The 15,790-nt window shown below is 36.5% G+C and overlaps 2 protein-coding genes across 2 annotated transcripts; one reads left to right on the top strand and one right to left on the bottom strand.

The window, feature by feature from the left end:
* Positions 1-401: 401 nt before the first annotated feature.
* LOC113694286 (eukaryotic translation initiation factor NCBP) lies at positions 402-5,589 on the bottom strand. The gene is made up of 6 exons (XM_027213190.2): positions 5,352-5,589; positions 2,950-3,045; positions 2,683-2,787; positions 2,480-2,557; positions 984-1,103; positions 402-875 (listed from the first exon to the last, which is right to left on the bottom strand). Exons 1-6 carry the CDS (start codon positions 5,514-5,516, stop codon positions 744-746), a joined length of 696 nt encoding a protein of 231 aa, XP_027068991.1. The 5' UTR covers positions 5,517-5,589; the 3' UTR covers positions 402-743.
* A 4,190-nt stretch (positions 5,590-9,779) lies between these two features.
* On the top strand, positions 9,780-15,409 carry LOC113694282 (5'-adenylylsulfate reductase-like 5). Its single transcript, XM_027213185.2, has 4 exons — positions 9,780-10,241; positions 13,144-13,325; positions 14,181-14,305; positions 14,721-15,409. Exons 1-4 carry the CDS (start codon positions 10,041-10,043, stop codon positions 15,155-15,157), a joined length of 945 nt encoding a protein of 314 aa, XP_027068986.1. The 5' UTR covers positions 9,780-10,040; the 3' UTR covers positions 15,158-15,409.
* Positions 15,410-15,790: the final 381 nt, after the last annotated feature.

The raw sequence follows: 15,790 nt of genomic DNA, 5'->3' as shown, positions 1-15,790 counted from the left end.
AATGATGTAAAGAAGCTAATTAAGAAGATTGTTTTTTTTTTATTATTAATAATCAGAGTGAACACGTTGAAACTTGGTATTCTCTCACATTATTTCCATCTTTAATTCGTGTCGCTTGCGCGCTCTCCACTTGCGCATTCCATGCTCACATTTCCCGTTGGGAAGAGGAACCAACTCCATTCTTGAAATGCAAGAGACCAAATATTTGCAGCTCCCCATCATATCACAACTCTTTTATTCCGGTGGCGTTACCAACTTCCCTACAATTTCGATATCGAATAACATACGCAGACTGCTCGAGGCTAGCTGAAATTTATCGAGCTGAATAAGGCTCAGAATAAAGGACCTAAAACCACAACCGCGAGACAGGCCCGCCCTTGGTTTAAGTTAACAGACACGCATGCACAAACGAGCAACCTTCATGCCGGTTGGTTCCCTTTTTAAAACCAAGCATTTTAATGCTACCTTACAATTTTAAAGCTATTGAACTTTACTTTAAACATGAGTTCGTAAAACATCCTGGTTTGAAATGAAATGAAAATCGACAGACTTCTAGGTATCGGGTGAAAAACCAACAGAGCAAATTCCAAGTTTACACAGCAATCCACTCTATTATCATCTCTCCAAGGTTATCAACGATTACAACCCAAAACCAAATCGCAGATGCACTGAAATAGCTTCCAGACAGATGCAACTTCAGTCCTGCACGTTCAGTTGCAAGTTCGAAGCTTCTTGGTTCTTCCCTATCCCCTCAGCCACGTGTTCCGGTATGATGAATTGTCACGTAGAGATGCATCATGCGGTTTGTATTCCATTACATAGCTGAGCGGAAGCTTCAAATGTCGTTTAATTGCATCTCTCAGGGACATCACAGCCTAAAGACGACACGAAACCAATTATAAGACCAATGCTAAAGCAGGTCATATCAGTCAGCTTAATTACAAAGGAGATGGGTTTCAAGAGATGCAGAAGCTAGAGCTGACCTGGTGATCAGATGCATTGCGGTTCCACAGACTCAATATATCCTCGTTGAAACGAATGCTTAGTACAGCACCACAGATATTATCACCATAATCAAGCTGATCACCAACTAATGCTAAAACCTGCATTCAGTTTCACACAGAATATTAACTAACAACTTGATAAACTGCTAACAGTCATAATAGATCACAATTCCGTCCACTATAGCATTGTTGTACTCCAGAACACTGTCATGTCCATGAAAAACAGGCTGGCAAACTAGACAATTAAAAAGGCCAAGTGAAAGAAATGAGGAAACAGCCTTGTCAATCATAATATGCAACTTTTCCTAAACTAATGTACATTTACAACACTTAGTGATCAATACTGGAAAGGTTTTCTAAAAAAAGAAAGTGCTAAAAGTTTTTTTTTTTTTAATAAAAAAAGAGTGCTAAACAAGATTTAAAACCACGAATGCCTGACATCATGGCCAATGGACCTTGATCATGAGTCATGGAGTCTCACAAAACAATAGACAAAATTATTCAAAGTAGTTAAACTGATCAATTTTCAATAGATATTATGATTTACTTGACTACTCTATTGGAAAAGAACCAATACGAAGATAGTAAATACTGTGATCCGAAAAAGTCTAAAAATTATAATTAAAAAAAAAAGAAAAAAAATTTATGCCAGATGCGTGCCTCATAATGAAGAAAAGCAAACAGACGATATCTCAAAGCATCACTACCCAGAAATTAAGAGCAAAATACCACAACAGAAACAAAGGCAAAAAGTGTCGCAATCAGCTCAATAAATTAAGCAGAATAACGATAAATTGGTATCATACAACTGAAATGCAACTAAACTACAAAAAGGCATACAGGCCATCATAATCTGAGATTATGCCCAGGTAACAGGCATGGTAAAAGACAACTGAAACAAGTACATAGACGATGTTGCAGTCAAGACTGAATAAATAATATTGGATGACAAGGAATTGGTATCACAAAAGTGGTCATTCCAAAGCAACTGCCAGCCACTTAATACGTGTAATCAGAAAAAGAATACTTACAATTAGACTTACAATGGAAATCAAGCAATGCAACTACCAATAAAGGACTGCAGCTTTTAAGTTGACATTGCATGTAGAAGCAAGTCCAATTAGTATAATACAACATGAAGCTAAAAACAATAGCATGAACACAAGCCAAGATATCCAAACTGAAAAGGATCTATTTACAAGCAATTTTAGTCATATAGAGAATAGGCAATGGTAAGTTTAACATAATGTGAGCAAGAAGGTCCACAACTTTACACCATCCATCATGTCTTACAGTTCTAATAATCATTTAGTGATGTCAGCCACCATTTCAAAAAACTAGCCATCTGGACATAATTAAATATACCTAAAACTAATATGCAGTACGAATATCATCATGCATCTGCAAGAAGAATATTGAGGAAAAAAGAAAGCAGGGTCGAGAAAGCATAACCATACTGAGCAACATTGGCTTACCAAATCTTCCCAAAAGCGGCCGGAGACAGCTTTCTTGAATCTGATAATCCACTTTCCACCGTTACAATTAGCAGAATCCTATTGAACGTAATACAATTCATCCGGTCCCCCAAAAAAAAGGAAAAAAGGATTAAAAAATTTAAGATTGAGAATATGCCAACAAGAAAAAGATAAGGCAAAAGGGAAAGCAGTGCAAATTTTACCTCCCACAAAGGTCGAATACCCTCCTTGAAAAGATGTAAATCAGTTGGGCTTGGTAATGATGATGGGCGTGCCAGGTGGCAATAGCAGACCCAGAAACCCTCAACCTACAAGCAGTGCATTTTAAATGGAAGAATAATGGAAAAAACAACATTGAAGTTTCTGCCTAGGAAAAACTGATTGCTGAGCATAACAATGTTATGCAGCATAAAAGGGTTTCTTATTTTCTTTGGAGAGGGGGTGAGAAAGGGGGAAGAGTTGCAACTTACAGTACTGAAATCCACAATCTTTTTTATGTTGTCTTCATATGATGCTTGAGTGCGAACTCCAGGTGTCCTTCGAGTATACCAAAAAACGAATTTGTGCTGATTGTCACATTGTATAAATGTAAGTGAAACTATACAGAGAAGTATAATAATGCTAACAACTTTATCTTAGAAACAGCAAAAATCGGCCAGTATAATGTGAGGATTTACAGAGATTCAATAGTACGAGACAAGATCCCTCCAAACTTGAGCCTACACTACTACATACATGATATTCACAAAATCAAGTAATATCAAAAAATAGTCATAATCAATAGAAAGTGCAGCAGCAGGATTAAAAGGGCCTCCAAATGGCTTAAAACATCAAATAAGATGCAGAACTTTCTAAAATTTGATGAAACTGATAAATAACTAAATCCATCAGACAACAGACAAATCATGAGATAAATTAAGGGTTGGATAGGCGCGAAGAGAAAGATTAGAAGAATGTAAATATGTAGCACTTAATGTACAACTTGATTTATCATAAAAGAGCTACTACCACCCATTTACGGTGGTTGAAAAGAATGATGAATTGAAACATACTACAACATATCTAACACACTTCCAGTTCATGTTATAATGAAAATGCATATAATTGACAAGGAAATCAAACTTTAAAACAGTTTCGGAATTTCTTAGGGGTGAGAGCCCTAGATGAGGAGTGGATTTGCTGTTAGGAAGAAGCGAGGCAGGAAGGCTCTTTTAAGAGAACTTAAGAGAATCAAAGAATGAAAGATGATTATCAGCAAAGTTGAGAAGTATCAAGCAAGGGCAGAAGAAACTTGACAAAGATTTCACCCAAATATTCCATTCTTACTTCCACACACTAAATATTAGAAAATATGGAAAACCATCATGCTCTCTCAGTCTTTCCCTTCTAACAAATCCCACTGACACCCTTTCTTCCCTCCAAAAAATAGATCCTTGATTGAACTAACTTCTAGAATAAGCAGAACAAGAATTTAATCCCCAGCATTTAAACTCAAAATAAATGGAAGCAGTGACTTCTGGAGAGTCAGGTGAAGCTGATTCACAACGACAGAACCAAGTTTGATTTCAATATTGCTGCACCTAATCAGGCTATTTTATTTCCTTTTGCTATTCTCTTTTCAAAAGTAATTCTATCAGCCTTTCTGACTCCCGCTCAAGAATTTAACAGCCACAAATGCACTACTCACAAGTGAAAGGTTTAAATGCCTCATGTGCAAAAGATAGAAAGATCTTTCACCAAGCAACAAAAGCAACATGAAGTGGCCATGTTTTGATTTTACCATAGTTTTCCTATCAAAATAAAAACTTTCATGTTAGTTCTATTTCCACTTCTTCAGAAGATTTGTAAAAGCCTGTACATCACATTGCATCATTGGAAACTTAGTGCTTTCATAAGTGTAGCATTCTATGCAGTCAAAGTTGCAAAAGATAAGTGAAAACCATACAACAACAAAAGACAAATACAGAATGAGCACATAATTGGTGTAAGTTTCCAGAATTAAAAACACAAAAAATCTAAAGCGCTGCAGTCTCTATACTTGTGTCATTGTGTCCTGCATCCTTGAGTAGAAAAGGGTGGACTCAGGGGAGAAGGCATGAGGACCAAATCTGTCAAGTGCTAGAGTTGAGTAAATCGGACGAAGAAACAATATGTAGACTAAAAAAGAGAACAGGGGAAACAGATGTGATCATTCGAGTTCTTCACATGAAAGAAGGAGGCAAGAAAGTTATGAATGCTTGAGTAGCTGAGAGATTTGGGTTGTGCCTGCAATCATCTCCTAGTTGAAAAAAGAAACAATTGCCTTTGTTGATCATTCTATGATGTAGACACATAGATTTGATGATGGGATGGTGCGTGGAGTTCTCATGAATTTTGGATCTTCATAAATGTTTGTCTCAGTGCTGCTGGAACAAAACAATCCAATACCACCAACAAAAGGGCCGTCATTTGAGATTCCTGGTAATTGACTACTTAGCAACTTCTACATTAATCTCTTAATTGAGTTGGCATATTAATAAAATGTTGCCTCGAAACAAACAACTAAATGAAACCTAAAACGGTGCTTTTCCACACATTTTCAATCCTCAACAATCACAAATCCTTTAAACTCCTCCTTCAAGAGAAGCATACCCTAAACATCCATCATGAAAGAGGTTGCAAACATTTTAGGTCAACTGAAATTGGCGTGTTTATCAGCCAAAAAAAAAATCCACAAAAACAAAAGAGCAGGAAACAAAAAGTTACTTAATTCTAGGTTCAAATCAATCCCTACGGGATAAGCACGCAAGCGGTCTCGAAAAACCTAATCGAAAAGGAATAAAAGAAGGAAAGAAATTAAGCAAAAAGAAGAGGAAGAAGAAGAGAAGAGGACCTTGAGAGGGTGGAGACCGGCTTTGAGATCAAGAGCAATGCGTTGTTCGCGGTCTTGTGCTTCTTTGTCTTTGCTGTCGGTATCCGACGATGCTAAACGGCTGAGGTCGGAGGAGCTGTTGTTAGTCTCCGATTCTTTCTTCTCCACTGCTGCTGCCACTTCCATCTGCCTTTCTTCTGCTTCTAACTGCACTGCTCCTACTCCTTTTTTTCACTTTTCCTTTTCTTCTTATTCACTGTATTTATTAGTAATTAAGTATCAACAAAATCACCTTACCCTTTTTCGCTGCTCCTTTGCGATTACTATCAAGGGATAATTGCGGAAACCTCCCCTGAGGTTTTTGATACTAGCACTCACCTCCCCTATAATTTCTAAAATTGCACTAACCTCCTCTAGGAGGAAATTGGACCTATTACTAACAATAAATTGTATGATTTTACTTTTATACCCTAACTAATTGCAGAAACTTAATGAAAGAATTTTAGAAAAGAAAAATTATTTTTTGTCAACAAATTGAGTGACTAATTAAACTAGATTACCTGTAAGTTTAAGCATCCTTAACCATTGTGAGCAAAACTAAGAAATGGTGCCAAATGAGGAGAGAAAAAGACATATATGTTTCTATATTATGTTTTTCAAATTAGTCAATTTAAATCTAATTTTATACAATTGCAGAGAAGAAGCCTAATAAGCAATTTTGAAATTTCTACTAAAGTAAGTATAAAGAAAACTTGTACAAATATATCTGCTCAAATCATTTCTATTCCAAAACCTCCTCTAGTTCAACCTACTACAACTTCTCAAGTTGCTATATCTCTTTCCATTAATATAGTTATAACCCAGTAATCTAGAATATCAGCAGCAACAGTAGTTTTAGTACACAGTTTTAATACAGTTACTGCAATTTTTATTTACTAAAAACAACTTTATCTTATTAGTATGCACTTTTAATTACTTGTAACTAGGCTTATCTCATATTTAGTAATTTTTAGTGATGCTTAAATATGTTGTTAATTAGCTGATTGTTTAGCGATATTTTTTTGTAAATGATTGGTTCTAACAACATAAGCAGTTGTGTTACCCCTACAAATAACTATTCATATTACTAATAGAGAATTTTAAAAGTGATATGTATTCTTTATAAACTTTGCTGCAAGAATTTAGATATATGGTCATTTAACTAGCCGTTAGTATCCATCGTTGCTTCATGTATTGTTGTTAAATTTCATTCAATTGCACTAACACCCCCTTGAATTTTGCTAAATCTTAATAGTTTTTTATATTTTTATCATTCCTCTGTTAATATAACTTGGCAAGTAGCATGAGGGGCAAATCTGGTACAAATTTCTCATCTCACTCCTTAAAAAAAATTTTTAATGGTAACTTTTCTGGCATGGACTAAATCTGTAATACAAACCTTAAGTTCAAGGGTGGTAAGTGCTATTTTTTAAACCACAAAGGAGGTGTATGCTAATATCAGAAACCTTAGGGTAGGTTTCTGCAATTTTCCCTACTATCAAATGGTGTTATTTGCACTCTCTCTATCTCGTTTTTATTTTGACAAGACCATATTACTTATTTCCAAATTTCTTCTCCTTAACTATGAGTTAACTTTACTAGATTTTTTTTTTTACATTCTAAAACCAATTAATTATTCCACTATATATTAAAATTATTCTATAAAACTTCACGAAATTATATGATGTCAAAGATCAATCTAACAATGTAATATGAACAAATTTCAAATTTCAATTCCAAAATAAATATATAAATAAAAAATCTCAAGCTTCAAAGATGACCAAAAATTGAGTAAAATTCTAATATCTCATAAATAGGACACTAATACTTCAAAAAGTCAACTAAGTATAGCTCATATAACCACCATAGTGGAAGTGAAACTTTCTAATATATTTCAACAAAAGCATAACAGCATCTGGTGTCCAGATGATGCAATGGAACTTCAGTTGTGCCTATAAAAATCTACAAAATTGAAATTGAAATGAAAATATAAAAAATAAATTAAAAAACAGTTATGTAGATTTAGAAAAAAGACAAACAAAAGTTTAATTTCTTTAGCTTTTAGACACGTGCAACAATTGTTCCCAACTTCCTCACATGTAAACGTAATATTAGGAGAAAAAAATTAAAATAGAGGTAATATGGTCTCATCGAAATAAAAATAAAGTAAGAGAAGTGCAAATAACACAAGAGTAGTGCAAATAATATTACTCAAAAAAAAAAGAAAAAGAAGAAAAAAAGAGGCGGTTCGTTCAGAGAGAATTGTTTGTGAATTACCTAGTCTGATGAAGGTACGTCTAAAACAATCGTAGTCCATGTGTTTGTTTGGATAATGGATTATTTGTAAAAGGATTTTTTCCCCTCACATCACAAATACCTTTTTATCTCATATATATTATTTCAAAAATGTATTACAATATATATTTTTCGAAATGTTGTCATTTCCCTCTTGATGCAAAAATATTCAATCATAAATTAGACCCTATTTGATAACTCAATCCAGCACTTATTTCTCTCTTGATGCAAAAATATCCAGTTGTAAATTATGCCCTATTTGATAACCTAATTGAGCACTAAATTTTAATAAATTTAGATTTTAACATATTTAAAAGTGTTTGATAATAACAAAAGAACATATTAATTAATTAATTAATTAAATGAGTCTGAATTGTGCGGGCAAAATTTACTCCAAAGAATAAGTTATTTATTTAAATATATTTAAGTATATTTATTTAATGAATTTAAGTCTTTTCAAAACCAATACTAATTATTAATAGTCTAATTATACATTACATATTTAAAAACAATACATTTATCGATAGATACATTAGAATGTAAATCTAATTTTACATATCAAAGCATAAATTTTATATACACACACACACTAACGGGTCTAGCTTTAATCGGGTAGAGCCTAAAGAGATCCTAATTCAAATCATATTTTAATCGGATTTCAAATCTGTATCCAAGTTATGTCTAACCTAGGGATTATATCATTATCGTATGCTCGATTCCTTTTCTTTTCGGCCAATTCGATGTTATTGACAGCCCTAATTCTCCTATTAGCATTTTGTTTTCGGACTGCACTCAAGAATTTGCCTAACTTTTGAAGAGTCCAAAACATGGTGGTACCAAAACAGGTGGAAATTTCGTACCAAAAAATAAAGAGGGCGGGGGGGAAGGGGGAGCGCTGAGGTGAAGAACTGATGATGGATGGATGGGGGTGTGAAGTCAAAATGTAGGCCTGTTTGGAAGCTAGTTTTTTGGGCAAGTTTTTTACCTACAAGTTTTTTAACAACTTTTGCTACAGGAACCCAAAAAACTTCTCAAAATTTTTTACCTATACACTTCAAAATACATAAAACACACACAAATTCCTCCACCATCCCAACCCAATACACAAAACACACATAAAAAAAATTCCCTTCCCTTTGGCTTTCTTCTTCCTCTACCATCCCAACCCAGTCCACCACCTCCGTCGCCGACCACCACCACCTCCGGCACCATTTTTTTTTTGCTTTTCTCCCTCTCCCTGCCATTCTCCTCCTTTACCTAGTTTGACTGCCTTCCTCTTTTTTTTTTTGTATGTCCCCCGCAACCCTCCCCCTCCCGCGACCAGATCTGGTCCCATGACCAGATCGCAAAAGTGGAGGGAAGGGGAGCTGTGATCTGTTCGCGCGAGGGCGACGAGGCTACTGAGGGTGACGGGGATAGATGAGGGGAGGAGAAAAAGGGGGTGACGGGCAGAGGGAGAAGAGGGGCTGCGGGGGAGAGGGAAGGAGAAGAGGTGATGGGCGGAAGAAAAGGGGTGGCAGGTGGCGGGGGAGAGGGGAGGAATATGGATGACGGGTGGCAGGGGAGAGTGGAGGAAAAGGGGTGGCGAGCAGAGGGGGGTGGCGGGGAAGGGGAAAGGGAGGGTGACAGCAGAGGGAGGGGGAAGGGGAGAGGGAGGGGGAGGGGTAGGGGGTGCTGCATTGCTGCGGGGAGAGGGGCTGGTAACGGGGAAGGGGGAAGGGAAGGAAGAAGAAGAGAAGAAAGAAAAGAAAAAGAAAAGAAAGAAAAAGAAAAAGAAAAAGAAAAGAGAAAGAGAAAAAGAAAAGAAAAAAGAAAAAAAAAAGTTTTTCCTCTTAAAAATTTCTACAAAATTTTTCACATTACAAAAATTTTTACAAAAAAATTTTTCACCTTACAAAAAATTTTACACAAATTTTTTCAAAAACTTCTACAGTGTACTACAGTAAAATTTTAGACAAACTCCCAAAAAATTCAGGTTCCAAACAGGCCCGTAGAGCGTAGAGAGTAGGAAAGACCCGTGGCCTACCACCGCCATGACGTACCAAACCAAAGCGGTCATCTTGAAGCACTTATTAGCTATATATAATTTGCCCTTTGCGCATTTAATAAACAAAAAAAAAAAAGATATTATTCTCAACTTTTGTCGTAGAGTATTTTTCTAGAGTTTTAGAGAGAGAGAGAGAGAGAGAGAGGGGGGGGAAGGAGTTGTTATCGTGGTCTTTTCTTTCTCCATATACAGACCAACTGCCCAAAATTTTTCTCTCAGGTTCCACCTCTTTTTTTGATTTTTTTTTTCTGTTTTTTCTCATCATCTGTCATCTATCTTCTTCTTCTTCTTCTTCTTCTGTTCCTTGGTGGTGGTGGTGGTGGTGTTGGATGTTGGTGAAATCGATGAAGATGGGACGTTTGAGATTGATCATCTGCTCCATCTGTTTGCTTTCTTGGGTTCCGACCCCCCTTGCATCTTCTTCATCGCACCCTGTCTGCCCTGCTGCTTCCCATTCTCGACCATTTTCCATTCTTCACGCCCTCACCTCTCAGTGCCCTCCTTTCTTCTTTCCTAACTCCCCTCTCCATGTAAGATTCTCTGCCCCCTCTTTTTACGTTCTTATTTCTGCTCTCAAGATTCCTTATTTATTTATGTTTTACTATTCTTTTCTTTGTCCGTTTGATCAGATTTACTGTCACGATTATGCCTGCTTAGCTTTCACTGCTGTCCAGTTTACTGCTCTAAATTTATGGGTTTTGATTTTTGGCACTCTTGAATTGCTTCTGATAGCGGATTTTGGCACTCTTGATTTATTTGGTTATTCGGGTTGACTTTGTTTTTTTATATCTATATTTTGTCTCTCGCTGTAATAGACTGTAATTTCCGAGCGATTCCCACCCAATTTGTGCTTGCTTTCTCTGCAAGGGGGCTTCTGAGCTTTTCTTTTCTTTATTCCATGGGGCTGGTTATTTGCTTTCCTTATTTCAAAGCTTTGAATCTGGGGGAAATTTGCTGATTATGGTACTTTGGCCCACAAATGACGAAATTTGGAGCCAAGGTGGCTTCTTCCCCCCCCCCCCCCCTTTTGGCTGTACCAAAGTACTATGTATTTAGTGCTAACCCCTGGTTGTATAGAATCAGAAGATATGCATAATTGGCCACATAGCACAGCTTGGGAAAAAAAAATAGTCTTTACAAGGCATAGATTCTGAATGTGATTAATGGTTCCGGTTGGCATTTGCTTTTATCCAACTAAGTAGCTTGAACGCTAACACGTTAGTCTAGGGTGCTTGTGCTACTAAGATTTTGTCTGTGGCTTATTTAAATGTGGATCTTCTACCAACCAAAAGAAGAAGAAGAAGAAATATGTTCACTCACGTGATTTATATATTAGAGTTTGTGTCATCTGTAATCTGTCTAGGCTTGGATTTGCGGATTTGTTGCCCAAAGTTCCATGGAAAGTAAAAGGTGAAAACTATCAGACAGTGATTTGCATAAGTGAACAAAAGAGGGAATCAGTTTAAGAATGTTTACCACATGTTGGTGTTTCAAAATCACAGGTCTTAAGCATTCACGTGCTAATTTTCACTCTGAGAGGATGATCACATTTTTGTGCAGCATATTTCATTTAGTTGTTCAGTCATTATTTGAGGATGTTCATTTTATTTTCCTGGTTTTCATAACTCTTAGCATGTTATGAAATTATTATTTATCAGGGATGAAAGTATAGTAATTGACTTAGCATCAGAACTCTTTTGCTTTGCCAATCCTATGCCTTTACTTGAGCACTCTGACTCCACTTATACTAACCCTTTTAGGAATATATTAAGAATTGGCTCTATTTTCAAAGAGATTAGATTATTGGCCAACAGGGTGACAAGAGAAAAGCTTTTTTTTGTATTAAGAGGAAGTAAAGATGGAAATTTGAGCTTGTTTTGGGGCAGGTATTGTACAAAGGGGCCAGTAAAGATTTGACGGCTAGTAGTGCTTAGAGCTGTTATAACTATTGATGACTGAATATACATCCTGATAGACTTTCGCATCCAGCACACGATGCAGTTGTGGGCATGGAATAGAGTGTCCAAGACTGTCAAAATCTAAAGGGATATTTTGACTTTCAGTGAAATCTCTATTGACTTCTAAGATTTCAAGAAACATATCAAAAAAAATTGAGTATTACTTTTGCCAGGACTTTCATTTGAAAATCAATTACCCCTGGTACAGATAACCTGTTCTAGTATGTGAAAAGAGTTATCTGGACATCTTTATTCGATTTAGATGTATATGGTGTACAAAATACTTAGACAACGAACATTATCCAAAACCTAATGGGGCATATGAGGTTGTTATATCCTGTACTGTAGTTTGACTCTCTGGCAGTGTTAGTGTCCTGATTTTAGAAAGTTATTAACCTGACACTTGCACCTGCACCCACGCCAGTCACCTGTACCTGTCTCTGTCTGAAATAGCATTAATGTCGTTAATATGTCTTTTCACATTATTCCAAAAGAAGACTGGATGATCATACATGCACTAGCCTTAAAAAGGACTATTACTTGTACAGCAATGATGTTTTTGACTGATATTTAGATTGGTCTCTGAAGAATTTGACACCCATATGCATGTAAAAACTCAATGATACATCTGGAAATACTTGATTTCTGGAATATTTTTGGTGCAAATATGTAGAAGAGATTACTTAATAATTAGCAGTATATTTGTGGTAAGATAGAACATGATACCCACTACTTTGCCGTTATTATATATGGATGAGTATGTATTTGTGGGAATATTGTGATAACAGCATTCAAAATACTTGTGTAAAAACAGCATGAATAACTTGCAGAGCATGCCTTAAAATGAGTTGTACAATACCTAATTACGCAACGCTTCTCTTATATGTCAGTATGTCCATATATGGGGTGGTATATTACTAGATATTGCTGGTAATAAAATATTTATTCTGATTTTGGGGTTCTGGAGAATATAGTTCTCATTGAACGATTTGTAGCTGCTGCCTCTATTACAGCCTTTATAATCTGTGGTTGGCATGTCGCATTTTCTTGTGGTCTTCCTTTTACACTGTTTTTGGAACTAAACTAGCAGACCCCTTGCCTTGTCTTGTTGACTGAGTATTATTTCAGCAGTTTAGTCTGTATTATTTCAAGTTTACTTATACCGTACATTCTAAATTTCTACTGAAAACAAGTCCGTCTCTCTCTTTGGGCTGCAATATGTCATACATTAATGTGTGACTGGGAAAAGGTTAGGTTAACGCACGAAAAGATGGTGCATTTCGTAATATACGGAATAGAGCAAATGCTAGAGCCCATTTCTGACAGCACAGCATCCTCTGCAGTATGTTGCATTAAGAAGAAAGTCATTATATGGTTTCTTGGCAGTCCTTAAAATTGAATTTGCATGTTCCATTACAGTTTCTTTCTCAAATAATTTTATACTGAAGAATAACTATATGTCATAATTTTTCAGGTTAATGGCAACTTGCTTGAGAGAGTTCTTTCTTCTAAAGCAAGAAACAGCTATGCTGCTGTGCTGTTTTACGCTTCTTGGTGTCCGTTTTCGCAGAGAGCTTATATGACATTTGAAGTGCTAAGTTCCATGTATCCGCACATTGAACATTTAGCAGTAGAACAATCTTCAGCTACGCCAAGGTAAGAAGCTGATTTTTCTCTGTTCATCACAGCTAGATGTCCTTTGACCCTTGCCCAAAGGAAGAAGAAAGCATTATTCCTACTTGCTATACCAGAACAATCACTTTTAACAACATCCATTCATAGAAGTTTTGCCACACTTGGTCTCTTTTCTGCCATATAAGTGCTTTGAGTCTCTTCCTCGAAAGGAGAGGATTATTCAGCACCAACCAAAAGAAAGACCATTCTAGCAATTGCTACATGGGTTCTTCATTCAACCATGAAGCAATTGTGCCGCCCACTGGATATGGCTTCGGTGCTAGTATGGTAATATCTGTTGGATTTGGGCAAACATCAAGTTGACTTGAAGTCGGCCTTGTTGCTCTACCAAGAAAAAAATGAAATCCTACTAAGATGTACTCAACACAAATTTAAGTGTTCTTCTGGGATATCCTAGTATTGATGAGCAGAAGGACACCAAAACAGTGCATGTTCAGCATGCTGGCGCCTCCTAGTGTTTGTCTTTTGACCAGTGAAATAACTGTTCTCGCTGTACACAGGAATGGAGATATACAGGACAGGAATGAATGAAGTTTCTTCAAATATGCGCTCAAGAATAAGTACTCACATTATAGTCTATGTGACATAGTCAAAAGAATTGTGTAGGCTGAGAATTTTTTAGAATGTTATTTATTCAAGCTTGTGGTCTGATTGTTCAGACTCTGAGCTTATGTTCTCTTTATATATTCAAGCTTGTGTTCTGATTTGCTAAGACTCTGAGCCTATGTTTCTTGTTTGCTTTTGGAACCTCTTAGAGATCCCACGGACTTTAGTTTTTATGGTCTACTGAACTGCTTTTTGTGGTTATTGTTTCAGCTTGTTTTCCAGATTTGGCATACATAGCTTACCAGCTATAGTAATGGTGAAACAAAAGTCAAGAACGCGGTTTTATGGTTCCAAGGATCTTGACTCTCTTGTTGAATTCTACAAGCAAACCACTGGTATGACTTTCTAGTTTATTTGTCTGTATACCCTGGATGCATTGTGATTCTGCCGGGAACTTTTGTAGCATATAAATCTCTTATCTTTACGTTAAATTTGCTACCGTGAAATCATATACTTGGCTGTCTAATGCTTTTTAATGCTGAATTCCATGCTCCCGTGGATCTTGTACTCATGACCAAGTATATTGTTAATTTGGAATGGTGGTTTTATGATTGTATCATGGTTTAATAGCTAATTTGGAAGGAATGCGTTCTGATCTTCTTTGAGCAATTCTATCTATTATTTTTAGGTCTTGTGATAATATTGTAAATTTGTTGAACTCCTTGGGTGGGCAGTCAATACAGATATTATTTTGCAGGGGCAACTAAAATATGTTTATTGTTGATCTTCATCTTATTGTTTTGCGTGTAGGAAGTGAACCAGTTCAATACGTTGCTGCAAACCAGTCTGGCAGCTCTGTAACAAGTCCGAAGTTGATCGTGCAATCATGGATGGGGTCATCCATTCGTGAGATGGTTACTAGGGAACCCTACTTAATATTCTCTGTATTGTTCCTAATTTTGCGTGTGCTGGTATATGTAATGCCAACCGTTCTATACCGTCTCGAAGATGTATGGGCATCGTACCGGCCTCATCTGAATATGGAAATTTTCGGAGAGACGAGCCAAGTCTTGGGGCGCATTCTTCAGATGATTGATGTGAAGAGGGCTTGGTCCAAGCTGAGAATTTGCAAAAACAGGAACTTCCACCAGAGTGCAAGGAATGCCAGAGTGTGGGCGTCCTCTCTGGCTTCAGTCTCTTTAGGTGAAACGTCAATGCTCCAGGAAATCTGGGCGAAGAAAGGATAAAACTGTAGCACATATCCTGATGGTCATCATGTAACTCTAGCATCTGATACTTGCAAAGCGGAAACAGTGGAAGAAGGTTTTAGTTTTGTTATAGGGGAAGTTTTGTTATCTGAGTTGTATTCCATCCTGGATTTTTTTTCCATTTCTCGCTGTCGTGGGAAAACAAACGATGGACCGAACATCCTTGTATATGCAAATCAACAGAGATAATGTGTATATTTGTTGTGTTATAAGAAGCCATTTCAATGTGAAGCAGCAGGTTGCTATGACAGACTCTGATTAATATTTTGTCTCTCTTTCAAATTCTGCGCGTGCATGTGAAATGTGTATGAATTCCGCTTTTAGCTTTTTATCATGAAGATCTTTGGGAGGGGGTGAACAGTGTTTTAAAAACTAGACTGGACCGTCTGATTCGATCGGTCGGGATTGTGAACCGGCCTTGGCTCTAATCCGGTTTATACTTTGGGTTGATTATACATAAAAATCGGATTGAACCGTGCGAACTGGATTGAATCGTTGAACTGGCGATTTCTTTTGTTTTTGTCTATTAAATTGAATTTTTTTTTTAAAAAAGAATATGTTTTCTTTAACCCTAAAAATTAATTATTAAATGCAACATTCACTCATTTTCTT

Source organism: Coffea arabica, chromosome 6c (genome assembly GCF_036785885.1).
Source record: "Coffea arabica cultivar ET-39 chromosome 6c, Coffea Arabica ET-39 HiFi, whole genome shotgun sequence".
Classification (NCBI taxonomy): Eukaryota; Viridiplantae; Streptophyta; class Magnoliopsida; order Gentianales; family Rubiaceae; genus Coffea; species Coffea arabica.
The sequence above is the reverse complement of the archived record's forward strand: the minus strand, read 5'-3'. Positions and strand labels throughout refer to the sequence as shown.

Excerpts from the sequence above, each read along its gene's own strand:
- LOC113694282 (XM_027213185.2), top strand. The coding sequence starts at position 10,041 with ATGTTGGTGAAATCGATGAAGATGGGACGTTTGAGATTGATCATCTGC. Across the intron at positions 10,242-13,143 it reads TTCCTAACTCCCCTCTCCAT|GTTAATGGCAACTTGCTTGA; the intron begins GTAAGATTCTCT and ends ATAATTTTTCAG. Across the intron at positions 13,326-14,180 it reads CAATCTTCAGCTACGCCAAG|CTTGTTTTCCAGATTTGGCA; the intron begins GTAAGAAGCTGA and ends TTATTGTTTCAG.
- LOC113694286 (XM_027213190.2), bottom strand. The coding sequence starts at position 5,516 with ATGGAAGTGGCAGCAGCAGTGGAGAAGAAAGAATCGGAGACTAACAAC. Across the intron at positions 2,788-2,949 it reads AGATTGTGGATTTCAGTACT|GTTGAGGGTTTCTGGGTCTG; the intron begins GTAAGTTGCAAC and ends CACTGCTTGTAG. Across the intron at positions 1,104-2,479 it reads GCCGCTTTTGGGAAGATTTG|GTTTTAGCATTAGTTGGTGA; the intron begins GTAAGCCAATGT and ends AACTGAATGCAG.